Genomic DNA, 13936 nt, shown 5'->3' on the forward strand with positions numbered 1-13936 from the left:
TCTCCCCAACCAAAGAAATCTACTAGAACCTGGAGCTACCTCCAAGCAGAAGAAAACTAGTTTCTCTGGTTGCCACCTTGGAACCGAGGTTGCGAAACGCACATCTATTACAGATCCAGACGGAAGTTCTGTTTTGCTCCTTGGTTCACTCAAGATCCTATTGCTTTTGGACCCGACTCCAGTGCCCAGTATCGGGCGCGTTCTCGAGATTTACACGAATTGGCTCTTAATTACTGCTGTTAGTGTCCAAATTTCGTCCGATATTATAGACAAAAATTGACGTGGCCGGTATAACGTACCTCCGGCAGTTGGAATACGATGCATTCATATACGCCAACGTTGATAATCTGATAATACTAGTACTTTACACAATCACAGGTACAAAGAGATACAAAGAGAAGCCACTCAGATACCTGGTTTCCACATTCTCAAAAAAAACTCACCGCCGGCCCTCGGCAGATAATGTGTAGCATTGGAGTTGTAGCTGAGCTTGCAAGCATAGCACATGCCATTTCTCATTCTTCATTTGGAAGACCGAGAAGTGAAATTCCTTCCTCGCGCAGCCTGGACAAAAGCTGAACTGCATTGCTCTCAACAGGGATCTAATGCCCGTGTTACCACCGCGCAAGGTGATGTGACACCTGAGGCAGAACAAGGTGACAAGAAATTCACGTGATGAAGCTCTTATCTTATCGTCCATTCCCAGGATTCGCGCGAGAGGCCCGAGATCGCGAGGCGGAGTAAGTGTCTCCTCTTCCAAAAAGAACTGCAATTCCTTTCTTGCCAATGCAGTGAAGCTAGACGATGTCTCTGCGTGGGCCTATGCGGCGGTCCCACTTGCGGCAGGTCAGCGCCGCAAGCTTGGAGAGCCTCTCAACGGCCCACTCAATGGAGGCGTCGCATCGTGACCATGGCCCCACGCTGGACGGACGCATGGTTCGAATGTCGACAAGCCTGGCTAGGCGACAATGCACCTTATGGGTTCACGATGAGATGTTCTCGCGCGAAGAACTTCTACTCAACCCCTCTGCCTTTGGAGAAAGTGAAGTCCAAGTCGGTGATATTGTGGAGATTCTGCCAGTACGTGGATCTGGGGATCCGATCCATTCTAGTCTGAAAGCCGATGCTTCAGTGAAGATAGCGCGCGACAGCTTGAATGATGCGGGTGTCTCTTCGAAGCCTGACAGCACTTCGAAATTCAAAACGCCGCTTCAAAGTCGATGTCTATGTGTGGTGAAACCAATGCCGGCTGAGATCAAGGCTCGCCATCCCAAACTGGAAATATCCGTGACCAGCAGTGTGGCCAACATCTTTGGGCTCAAGAACCGCACTCAGGTATATCTGTCGATTGTGGACCGAAAGAATTGCGCTGCCTCGCATGTGGACATTGCGTTCCGTGATCAGTACATGGTCCGTTCAGACATGTGGCGCCTCGTCGAGTCAGAGCTCGTTGATAAGATTGTCTACAAAGGACAAAAGCTCATGTTCATGGGTAGTATCAAAGCAACTGTGAAAAATATCTTCATTCGTGAGAAGAAGGTCCTCTCGGGCTATTTTGCACCCAATACGATTCCCGTCTTCAGAAGCGAGTCGGCCAAATATGTCCTGTTCATCCAAATGTCCCGCGAAATGTGGGACTTCGATTCTGAGGGGTCGGGGGACATTCTCTTCAGTAGGGTCATCAACGGCTTTTTGCCTGAGCTTTTCAAGAGATGGGCGAATTCCGATGCGAAGCACTTGGTCACTATTGTGCTGTTCACCCGTGTCGAGTACGACGCAGCGGCCCATCCTGACCTGTCTCAATTTACTGGTGGAAATCTGAGAACCGATTCGAGCCCTAACCAAATGGCAACGCGAGACTTTTATCGCGTCGTGGTCAATGACATGGCCAGCGGTCACTGGACGACGATTCTGGATGAACTCAAGAAGAACTTTCGAACATTCTTGAGAGATGTCTCAATTTTGAAGTCGGACGACTTAGAACTCCCTTCTGTCGGCAATGTCCGACCGAATTCCAAAGTGCACACCGCGATTATTGCCGGGCGTCCGAGTACGGCTCTTCGAGGCAACATTCTCGAGGCCATTCATCTTGCATCCGCTCATCTAGCTTATGATCATATTGACCGGGATATGGTACATACGGGAACGTCAATTATTGTCATTACGCCTGGAAGCGGCGTTTTTGAGGTTTCGTATGAGTCCTTAGCCTCTACAACTGAGGCCTTGGCGAATCGGGGCATCGCGATTGATTTGGTTTGCTTGAGTCCCATGCCCCTTCATTCAGTTCCGCTGTTCAAATATCGGGAGCCTACAGAACGATTTGTAAGCCCACGGCCAACAAGCCAAGCCTATGGAACTAATCTGTCTCCCGAGACTCACCATTCCATCTCAAGCCTGACGAGCCGATCCTCGTATCTGTCACCTGGATCCTATTTTTCGGCCTCGCGGATGCGAGAGCGAAACAACAACCAATCGAATAACTGGTGCTATGGAATTCCGCACTGGCTCGACATTTCCTATTGGAATCCCGAAACGTATCGAGAAGCTCGACGAGTGCTTAAGAATGATCCCAACGCACCCATTCCGCTAACCGTCACTCGTCCATCCAAGGCTTTCATACCGAGAGTTCGTATGTACGAGATTCAAATGATGGGTGTAATGGAAAGTGAACAATCAAACATTTCAATCCCATATCTCATTGAAGAACGCAACATTCGCAGACGCCGTGAATCTGGACAGAGCGTTGTTGGTTCTACTCGAGGTAGTGGGAAAGCTCGTTTCGCGAATTCGTCCTCTCTCAAAGTACAGTACAGTGATAGCCTGCGGCCAGAGCGATCCTCCATCCTGGAGAGTATCTCCGATTCCAATGAGCTCGATACAAGTAGGCCTCAAAAGACACGCAAGGCTGTCATGGCTTGGATGGATCAATACGATGACAATCTGTTCTCCGCATCTTCGAAGCAGCGTCACGCTCAGAAGCCCCTAAGCAAGCGCATACATGAGCCGGAGGTACAAGCAAACGGCGCTCATGAACGAATGTCCGCACGGTCTATCCTGCGTCTTCGTGAGCATGAGTCCAATTCAAGCGAAAACAGTCAAATTCCTCGGGCCAGCGGGCCGCGCAGACTCGACGAATCGGCAGTTTCCACCCCCAAAAGCCCAGTCTCTATCAAGAACCTACCGGCGGCTAAACCTGCATTGAAGCCTCCTGCAGCCGTACGACCGCCCTCTCGAATCTCGCGTACTATCAGTTTTGCTCTTCGTGGGTTGAGCGCCACTCCACCGAGAGCGCAAGCAAGCACGGGCATTCATGTTGAACATGCCAACGCAGGACCCATGTCAAATAAGAGGGGTTCTACTAGTACCTTCTCGGATACCAAGAGTGTGGCGTCTCTGAGCCCTTCCGATACTGCATCAATTCGCACAATAGCCGATGTTGTTCCCCCGGATTCCACTCCCCCAAAACTGCACCTGGAGACCCGTCCAACTCCCTCGAAGCCAATATCTATCAAGACTGTGTCGAGAAAGCCTTCCGAAGTCGCTGCCCAGTCCACCCGTGCCCAAACGCAGGGATCATTGTCAACCTCGGCCGCAGATGCTCAATCGAATGAAGAGGTTCCTGGAGAAGGCCCATTCCGACCGCGCGACCGGAAAGTCGAGATCACCATCAACCGCAGTTCTCGCGATATCTCTGTGAGGGCATCACCGAGTAAAGCTTTGTCTCCATGGGTTCGTTCCATAAATCCTTGCAATACTCCCAAGGACGTTCTTCGGGATACTAGCTGGTTTGGCCGATGGCAACACGCTTATCCTCGGCCCCCCCACGTTGCGGTGGTCAAATGGAAAAGTTTGAAGTCCCCGGCAGTCCTGCCATTGACGACTGAGGAATTTCCAACTGCCGCTGAGCTTGCATCTGAGTACCTGCAGACACCTTATCGGGTGGCTCCTAACGATGAGTCAGAGGCCTTTGAAGCGCCCAAAACTAGAGGCACGCTTCTGAGGGAGATGATTTCGCTCAGATTATCTCATGGTTTCCAGATAGTTGTTGGTAAAAATGTTGCCGAGGGAACAGCGCGGCCCCTTCTTGAGAGCTTCAACGTCTTCGATACACGAGGTCTCGAACGGGATGGCGCCATAGTATTCCTTTCCAAAGGGAATACAATTCACCGTCTCAACTGCATAGGTGGTGGAGAGATCGAAGTGACTCGTTTTACACACCAAACGTCTGCTCCGCTTACTGTCCCAAAGCGCTCGAAGTCTACTTCGTATCAACCTGCCATGCGAACAATTTTAAGTACGGAGTACGAGATCAAAGACATCGAGCTGGATTCAACAGCGGAGGACTACAACTGGAACTACGCGGATAACTACGTTGCGGGCCATCGTGATTACCTCCAAAACCCAGCCAAGCAACTCCATTTCTGGCGAGTGCGCTATGTGTTAATCCCATTACATTTGCATGCAAACAATCGCCGGCACTTACAGTCGTTCAACGAGGATAATGAGGAGGAGATCCATCTGCTGGGAATCAGCCAGCTAACCCACATCTGGCAGCGACACAAATACGTGTCTCCGGAGGAGAAACGCTTTGAGACGTCCACTAAAAAGAGAGACGCAAACCCACTGAACATCATGTATCAGACACGAAACCCATCAGAGGTGGTAGCTGCAGAGCTGGACCGGATATTACTGACGGATCCGCGACTTGATAACCCTCCTGCTCAGCTTCTCCCGGAATCTGAACTTCTCGACCGATCTAGCGTCAACTTATCAAGCCTAGCGCAAACCATTCAGGGTGAAAAGGGCGTCCGGATGATGGATAGACGTTGGCATTGGCGGTTGCACTACAATTGTTTCATTGGTTTCGAATTCACAACTTGGTTGCTCCAGAACTTCCGTGACGTCGATACGCGTGAAGAAGCCGTGGGGTTTGGAAATGAACTGATGAAGCACGGACTTTTCCAACATGTGGAAAAGCGGCACAATTTCCGCGATGGTAATTACTTCTATCAGATTTCCGCTGAGTACCGGGTGACACGGCCGGAATCTCGCAGTGGCTGGTTTCCTCAACTTCGAGTTGACAAGTCAATGCCGTCCACGCCCGCCATTGGAAATGCCAGAGACTCTCCCTCTAGTTTTCACACTCGTTCAGACAGCACTGAAGATCGAGTGCCAATCACACCCAATACACCATCTAAAGCAAAGAACAAGGTCGCCATCATGCTCTCCAAATCGCTGAAATACGATGTCGATAACCGGAAACGATCCAACCGGCCCGAAGTTGTCGAACTCCATTACGACCGGCTGCACAATCCTGAGAATTGCTTCCACATCGAGCTCAGCTGGATGAACACTACACCAAAGCTCATTGAGGATACAGTCAGTTCATGGGCCTCGACTGCTGAAAAATTTGGTCTTAAGCTCGTTCAAGTACCGATTGCCGAGGCCTGTGCGATCGACAGGACCCAACCTTTTCGCAGGCCGTTTGAGCTCAAATTGAAAGTTCCACCCCCCAAAGCTCCCGTTCACACTGTTTTCAACAATGCCTCTTTCGCGCAGCCCGGACCACCCGATAAGCTGTACTACCAGAAAGCCCTGTTGCGCAAATTTGACTTCGTGTTGGATCAGGAAGCCTCCACGGCATTCCCTGCGGATGTCGAGGTGTCTTTCTCCTGGGGCAAGCCCGAATACAAGTATCCACAATTCATTCATCGGACCGGCAGTCTCCTTGCTCAGATCACCGACGAGGGTCATTTCTTGCTGCTCGCTAATCGACTCGTGAGCACGAGAAGCGTAGCTAGCCGAGACGCAGGAAGATACGAGCATCACAGTCGGCCCGAATACCGTGGACGCGCCACGACCCATGATGTACTTGATCGCATCTCGCCGCGATTATCACCACTGATACGACCACTCCATGACGTAGGCAGTCCCATCTTCCAACCTGGAGCAAAGGAGATCGACTCTGCGAATCTTTACCGGGCACCTGAGCATGTTCTCAACGGTCTAGCCGACTTCTGCAACGATGCAGCCCAACTGGAACAATTCTACAGCGAGTCGCATGCCCGTCCGGTATCGACAAAGGTTGAGCCCACTACGGCCAATCTGATGGACACTTCGATTCCCACTCTCGAGCTCCCTGCCAGTGTGGTCAGTCACCATCACATCTCCCCTCCACCGGGTCTACCGTCGCGCATCACCCGGGAGGCACGGGATCACCGAGACGTGCTCAAATCGCCCGAGACTGCACGCCCGCGCGCTCGGGGCGAGAGTATCAGCTACAAAGGAAGTCCGCGCAGTGGCAGTTTGCGTCCTCTCATGTAAATCATTGTCTTGATGGCTAACTTTCCTTTTTGTGGATCGCCCTGAACCGACGCTATTAGCAGCGAACCACTGCAGGTGGTAATCGCACATTTACTAAATTTCTCCTTGCTTATCCAGTCTTGTATATAATGAAAATCGTGTGTACCACTAGATAATGTGCCAGTATGATGTATTATGCTGGCCCTCCAGCGACGAAGACCTGGCTCAAATTCTCGATGTAGCTCTTTATCTTTCGTTGTCAGCCAATTTCCAGAATTGGCTTCTTGACTACTACTCTACAAGGCTTACGCAGATCCGCATCCACAACCTTCCTTGGCAACTTTGGTCTCACGGGGGGAGACTTTCTTTGAGCCCTCTGTCTCAACTACTCCGCGTTGGCGCTGATCGTTCACGAAGAGGAAGTTTAGTAGTCAGTTGATCGTCTCAACCTCAGCATGCTGACCTTTCATTTTATCCGAATCTTCCGTGATTTACCCGCCACGGCCCCCTTGCACGCTGGTTGGTGGGCTTATCCGGGGATCATCTGCTGCCTCATTTCCAGCAATGACAACCAGCTAACTCTTCTCGAGTAATTCAGGGCTGCCCTTTGATCAAATTGCCCCGCCATGGGAAGCCAAAGCTCCATAACGACTGCGGAGTAGTGGAGCTCTACGCCGTCATGTCCTGTCGGTCAGATACCCCGTGTCTAATAAGGGAAACCGACAGAGGGGCAATGGTCAAAAACCCGGAGATATGGTCAGCTCCTCGCTGCTGATGCTGTCGGATCTGCAATTGTCTTGAGATCATTCCTTCTTTTCCGTTTTATTTCCTTGATCACCTTGAGCTGTGAATCGGGGGGCTTTTATTCTACAAAGAAACAGACCAGAGGTGCCGGCACTTCGGTCATCTCCTCTACAAGATGAAGTTTACAGAAGGAATGTGGTGCCTGAAAGTAAGTGCAATTGTAGCTCTGAAGGCCTCCCGACTGCCTGCGGACAAATTGACTTAGACGCTACTGCGTTCAACAGGAGGGCGTTCAGATCGAGTGGATGAGCAATGTTGAGCGCCTGCGCACCGAGAAAGAGACTGCGCATTTGCTGTTGAACAAACTCCAAAGACATCGCGGAGATACGCTGAACTCGCGTAGGTATCCAGTATTCTCGTGTGTACTCAAGTACAAAGACAGATGAACTGATCAATTTGAAGCCACGATTTCGGCGCGGATCACGTCGCCGCAGGAGGGCATTATCGGCGTGAATCTCGTTCACTGGTGAGTCACTTTGATAAGTTCATGATCTCAGTGAATAGTCGGAGCTGAATCTTGGAAAGGGCTGGAAGAGTCGATAATGGCCCGCATTATCACCTGAACGCGACAGAGGGTCATGCAGTCATCGACCATGACAAGAGCAGCAACAAGTTCAATTACACCAGCGGCCCCCTCATTTTGGATGTCAATACTGCGACAAACGCGCTTGACTTTGTCTTCCGATCTCAGAAGGGCAAAAAGCTCACTGGGCACTCGTTCCGCTCGATCGGATATGTCGCGGATCAGCGAACCGAGAAGCACCGCTACGAAGACGGGATCTACGCTGAGAAGCAAGGTTACATGCTCGCTGAGCTGGACCTTGGAGTTGGTGAGAGGGTCTATGGCCTCGGGGAGAGATTTGGACCTCTCGTCAAGAACGGACAAACAGTCGATATGTGGAATGAAGACGGAGGCACTAGCTCTGAACTGGCATACAAGAACATCCCCTTCTACATGTCCTCAAAGGGATATGGAGTATTCGTGAATCATCCCGGCAAAGTCAGTCTGGAAGTGCAATCCGAGCGAACCACGCGGGTGAATATCTCCGTCCGCGGGGAAGAGATCGAATACTTCATTGTTTACGGCGAGACACCAAAAGACGTTCTACGGAGATACACCGCGCTGACTGGTCGACCGGCACTAGTTCCATCTTGGAGCTACAACCTTTGGCTGACGACCAGTTTCACGACAAATTATGATGAGCAAACCGTCACCGGTTTCTTGGATGGATTCCGGGACCGTGATATACCTCTCGGAGTCTTCCACTTTGATTGCTTCTGGATGAAATCGTATCAGTGGTGTGATTTCCAGTTCGACGAAGAGATGTTTCCCGATGCGATAGGCTATCTCAAGCGGCTTAAGGAGCGTGGTCTGCGGATCAGCGTCTGGATCAATCCCTACGTTGGCCAGGCCTCGCCTCTGTTTGAGGAGGGCAAGAAGAACGGATACTTTATCAAGGTCAGTATCACAATCTATGACGATATCACTCGTTCAACATTTCATTCTGACCTTTTTGATTCAGCGCACCGACGGCTCTGTGTGGCAATGGGATTTCTGGCAGGCCGGCATGGCTGTCGTCGATTTTACCAACCCAGCCGCCTGCGACTGGTACAACAGCCACCTCGAACGACTCATGGAAATGGGTGTCGACAGCTTCAAGACCGATTTTGCCGAACGCATCCCAGTCAGGGGCGTCAAATATCACAATGGGGCTGACCCAGAACGCATGCACAACTATTATGCCCTCCTGTACAACCGTATAGTCTACGAGACACTGAACAATCGCGTCGGTCGCAACCAAGGCCTTTTGTTTGCGCGCAGTACTGCCCCGGGTGGACAGGCTTACCCCGTTCACTGGGGTGGCGATTGCGAAAGCACATTCGAGGCAATGGCCGAATCGCTGCGCGGCGGACTGAGTCTCATGCTGTGTGGATACATCTTCTGGGCATCCGACATTGGCGGGTTTGAAGGAACCCCCCCTCCAGCGTTGTACAAACGATGGGTCCAGTTTGGCCTCTTATCTTCGCATTCACGACTTCACGGGTCATCTTCCTTCCGTGTGCCATGGATATATGGGGAAGACTGCTCTGCTGTGCTGCGGGATTGCGTGAAGCGCAAGATCCTTCTTACCCCCTACATCCTGGCAGAGGCTTTGTGTGGACATCGAGATGGAACACCGCTGATGAGAGCGTTATTCTTGGAATTCCCCCAGGACTTGAACACTTATGCCATTGACACGCAGTATATGTTCGGATCTAATCTTATGGTTGCGCCTGTTTTCTCCGAGGAAGGCGAGGTCACCTTCTATGTGCCACGGGCTGAGGATGAAGCGAACGGAAAGTGGGTGTCTTGGTTTGACCACTCCAAGTCGTACGAGGGTGGCCAGTGGTATACCGAGACCCATGGCTTCGATACGATGCCTATACTGGTGCGCCCAGGGACTGTGACGGTGACAAATCCAAGTCTCAAGGCCCCAGGGGATAATGCGCTTGAAGGCGTTGAGTTGCTCGTGAATGGTACCTTGGCTGCGGAGGCTACCATTGAACTCGTGGATCCAAGTCAAACAGACCAGGTCTTGAAAACGCTCCGTGTGACTTGTGGCGCTGATGGTGCGGATGTGCAAGTGGAAGGACATGACGTGAAAGTGATCCGCGTCGGTCAGTGAATTCTATGATGTAGATCCTGTGTTGGCGAACTAGAATAGCATGCAGACGTATATAGACTAGCTAGAAAATTGACTGATCAAGTTGCCCCCAATTGATAATCTTAAAATGGCCTTTTGAAATATTTGAAATGAATGGGATATAATTAAGCCTCAAGTGGCCAATGGGTATCATAATCGAATAAGGACGCAAGCGTGAACACAAATAAAGTCAACTAAATAGCCACGCAAAAACAATGTGTGCACGGTGATGGTTCTCTTGAAAAAGAGAGACCATCACCAACATTCCTCTACCTCAAGTAGCCATCGCCGAATCCCTTGACGCAGGAAGTTATCAGCACCTGCCAGTGCTCTTCTTTGCTCGCGGTCGGCAACGCCTATCCCCACATCTGAGTCTTCCTGGCAGTGTTCCATGGTAACCATCCGAACAACTTCCTCGAGAGCTCCCAGAATGATCTTGCGGCATTCAGCCCGCGGCACTTCTATGGGAGGAGTTTCTTCGCTCCGAGACGTTGTTTGGGGCTTTTCTTCCCCACGGCGAGCCCGCGATGGAGAGGGCGCCCGAGAGTGGGCAAGTGATGAGGAGCCACTCTGGCCAAGCACCCGCTCCACAGCATCCACGAGAATTCCGTCCAGGTCCATGACGGGTTCCTCAACAAATTTCTCCTCCACATGCGTTGGCACATAGGTTTCTGGGAAAGGCACGTCCGGAGACTTCCCTTGGTTTGCATAAGAACCAGAGAACTGGGGGCCAGAGCTTGCACTGCCGCCTGGCTGGCGATTGCCCCCTGTATAAAGGGCGCTGACGGGCGACGGAGGTGAGTGTCCATATGGTTGCCCAATGACGATCTTGCGGCGCAGCTTAAGAAGCTTGACGGAAGAGCTTCGGGTGTCGGCAATCAATGTTGATGCTACATCTACCCACTTCTCTGCGCCTTCCGCATCAGGACTCGACGCAATGTTTGGCGTCGGCTCCGCTCGCATCGCTCTTCTAATATCAGCCTCGATGGCGTTGTAAGGCCGAACAGCTTGAAGCGAAAAATCTTCATGGAAATGCTTGAGCCATCCTGCGACATGAGTGCTGGGGCCGTCAGCTTCCTTTGCAGTGCCATGGAACCCGGACCCACTGCTGTGGGTGGAGGCCATGGCATCCATACTCGTTACCGATGCTCGAGTTTTTCTAGGAGAAGCAATGGTGGAATCTCCAGAAGATGAAAGTGATAGGAACCCCGGGAGAGGTAGATCGACATCCACCACACCCTCGTCTGCACGAACGGAAAGTTTAAGAGGTGACTCCCGAACCTGGCTTGTGAGAGATGACGGCTCGGGAGAATCCTTATCATTGCCATGATTACTGGCTGGAATGGTGATGTTTTCGCTCGGCGCGGCCGTGCGCTGATGCTCCGCCTCAGTCTCAGTAACCTCTTTCACCATCTGGGAGAGAGTGGGCGGCGCCCGAGGAGGTATTCCCGACACAGTGGATACAGAACGTTTACGAGCCTCTGCTGGAGAATAGTAATCAGGTCCATCAGTAGAGGACTCATGTCGAGAGCTCCAAAGACCTGAGAAAATCCCACCCCAGCGCCCTCCGGTTGTCGGAAGACTACCGTTGGCGGCTGAGAATGAGCTATCACTCCGCTGTAGATTTTTCAGCAAGGTCTCCGATGCGAGGCTTTCATTGGCATCTGCGACATTGCGGTCAGATCCTCCCTGGCTCGAGCGACTTTGCTGTGAAGTGAAATGGGGCACGGGGACTGTGCTACTTTGAGTTGTCATGGAGATCGTGGCACCACTGGTATTCTGTGCCCGCACATCCTTAGGTTGAATTGTTGCACTCAACGTCTTTATAGAACGTGCATCTGACCCACGCCGAGCCGCGGCAGTGGACGGTACAAAATTCATTGCATCGGTCATTTCTGACGGCCGCGAAGGGACATCTTGCGAGGACACACTAACGGACCGACGGTGGTGATCACCATCGCCGGACATGAGGCGCTGTGCGCGAGCACGTCGTTCAATCGCTCTACGTAGTGATTCTTGTCGAAGGACTGGCACGGTAGGCGGGCTTTGAGAAACCGCACGCATGGAAGTCGATGTGCCAGGCCGCATGGGGGACGGCAAGGGTTCCAATCGTTGCTTGGAGGGGATGAAAGCAGAAAGCAGGAAAATGAGGCGACGCGCAGTCATTTTGTCGGGGCAAACAATCACAGTTCGATGGGTCAAGACAGGATCTATGTCCTGCCGAGCCTTTTGCTGCTGGCTGTGACGTCGGCGATACCATTCAGGCCCGATAACATTCAGCCATTCTGTGTGATTGCCCAAAAATGCAGTCAGCAACACCAGAAAGAAGAAATTGGAGTCTTTATCGCCCAAGGCGCGAACGATTGAGCGCCCTTCTTCACGCCACACCCCCCATCGACTTTGCCCGGTTAGAACATAGGGGCTTTGCAAAGCCAACCCAATTCGGCGCGTGCAGCGAAATGCTTCCTCCTTGAGTTTGGAATTGACAGACAGAATATTAGCCGGCAAATGAACACTCGTCTGATTCGTCCTCTGCATGTTGGGAGGCTTCGCCGGTTTCGGATGGGTCCCCGTAAGAGAATCCACCTTCTTCAATAGAAACAGAATCTCGTTCTTAGCGAGTCTTTCCAGGTGGGACAACGTCCTAGTTATGACATCCCAGTGGTCAACTAGAAGGTCGAGTCGCTCGTCCAGGCTGGCGGGAGGTGATGCAGTGGACAGGCTATCTTCCAGGAATGCCCCAGGCCAGCGGTAATTCGAATCCAAGGAGCTCGACAAACCATGTCGTGGGGAGTCAAGGCCAAGAGTGCTGAACCGGGACATAGGTCGTCCCGAGCCTCGAGCAAGCAGAGGGACTTGAATTGTGATTGCAACTGCGTACATAGGGGTCTTCTTTTCCTTGATCTTCTTTTGCTTGGAGACATCTGGAAACGGAAAGCCCATCTCTGGGAGAGACTCTTGATAAATACCATTCGCAGTTTCAGTCCGCTCAGTGGATACGTCGGCACCTTCCAGTATGCTGACGCTGAACATCCGCGTCACTAGAACCGTGACCTTCGCAGGGGGCTTTGATTCAGGGACTCGTGGAGACCCCATCGGGCCAGCGGAGCTTCCGGTTGTGTAAGCGCGAGCTAGCGGACTTCGAACCGCGGGAGAAGAGTTGGTCACCATCCCCGAGTCGTCATCAGCGGACATGATGTGCATTTTGGTTGAGGTACCGTAGGAGAAAGAGCTGCTACCAAAGATGCAATTGATCAAACCTGAATCGTTGGAGTCGGAGCCATGGCGGGTAACCCCAGGTTCATGCCACGTTCCCGCGGGTGCTAGAGTGGAACTCCGGCCACGAGCTCGGGAGAAGGCGCCGGGACTTGCAGGTGTCGTTCGCCGTGAATCAGCAGTTGACAGAGGGCTGGATTCAGCGACGGAGGATTGGGCTAGGTGGGTTCGGCGGGAGCCTCGAGTGAGGCTGGAGACGGTGCGAGAATGCCGCGCACTCGGTTGATCGACCCCATGAGAGTCAATCCCAAGGCCTGTTGGAGGCTGGTCTTCAGAAGCACGTGTGTCTAGTAAAATGCATGCATCGCGGTCTCCCAGTCCATTTTGAGCCACAATGACGCGAAAATCTTTCATGAAATCTAGCTCCATCCCACCACGATCATCAAACGCGCCCGCTGTCGAGGCATTTGGCGAATGAAATGTTGCTTGCAAAGGAAACGTATTGGCATTGGACCGACGGAGAAGACTAGCGTCTGGGAACAATAAACCGGACGTGTGTTCCTCTTCAGTCACCGATTCTAAAGGAGGGCCATGACTTCGTGAAGTGTATGTGGCTGGATTCAGGCTGGATGCAGCCGTACTGAGCAATCGGCCCAACATTGTGGAGCGAGTGTGAGGGCGCAGGTCCGCCGTCCACAGAGTATTCGGAAATGCAGGAAGGTGAAAACGGCCCGATCTCCAAACTTAGTGTAACGATGGGTAGGAGACAGCTAGATGAAACTAGACTGCATCTACCCATTACCTAATTCCACCGAGCAGTGACCATCATCGGAGGAAGAGCAGTAGAGATGCGATGTGTGAGCCACTTTTGACAGAGGAGACAAGCTGATGAGTTGATGTAGAAGTGGGATGGGCTGCACACAGTGGGG

General features: G+C 52.0%; 3 protein-coding genes across 3 annotated transcripts; 2 read left to right on the forward strand and 1 right to left on the reverse strand.

The window, feature by feature from the left end:
- Positions 1 to 804: 804 nt before the first annotated feature.
- Positions 805 to 6324, forward strand: POX_d05837 (Vacuolar membrane-associated protein iml1; the record flags this gene model as incomplete). The annotated part of the gene is made up of 1 exon (XM_050114673.1): positions 805 to 6324. The coding sequence occupies one exon, from the start codon at positions 805 to 807 to the stop codon at positions 6322 to 6324; it is 5520 nt and encodes a 1839-aa protein (XP_049969624.1).
- An 898-nt stretch (positions 6325 to 7222) lies between these two features.
- POX_d05838 (Alpha-xylosidase) lies at positions 7223 to 9773 on the forward strand (the record flags this gene model as incomplete). The annotated part of the gene is made up of 5 exons (XM_050114674.1): positions 7223 to 7255; positions 7332 to 7446; positions 7510 to 7573; positions 7633 to 8566; positions 8631 to 9773. The coding sequence occupies 5 exons, from the start codon at positions 7223 to 7225 to the stop codon at positions 9771 to 9773; spliced, it is 2289 nt and encodes a 762-aa protein (XP_049969625.1).
- Positions 9774 to 10046: 273 nt separating this feature from the next.
- POX_d05839 (uncharacterized protein) lies at positions 10047 to 13667 on the reverse strand (the record flags this gene model as incomplete). The annotated part of the gene is made up of 1 exon (XM_050114675.1): positions 10047 to 13667. One exon carries the CDS (start codon positions 13665 to 13667, stop codon positions 10047 to 10049), a length of 3621 nt encoding a protein of 1206 aa, XP_049969626.1.
- Between the last annotated feature and the right edge of the window lie 269 nt (positions 13668 to 13936).

The sequence above is a fragment of the Penicillium oxalicum genome, chromosome IV (genome assembly GCF_001723175.1).
Source record: "Penicillium oxalicum strain HP7-1 chromosome IV, whole genome shotgun sequence".
NCBI lineage: Eukaryota > Fungi > Ascomycota > Eurotiomycetes > Eurotiales > Aspergillaceae > Penicillium > Penicillium oxalicum.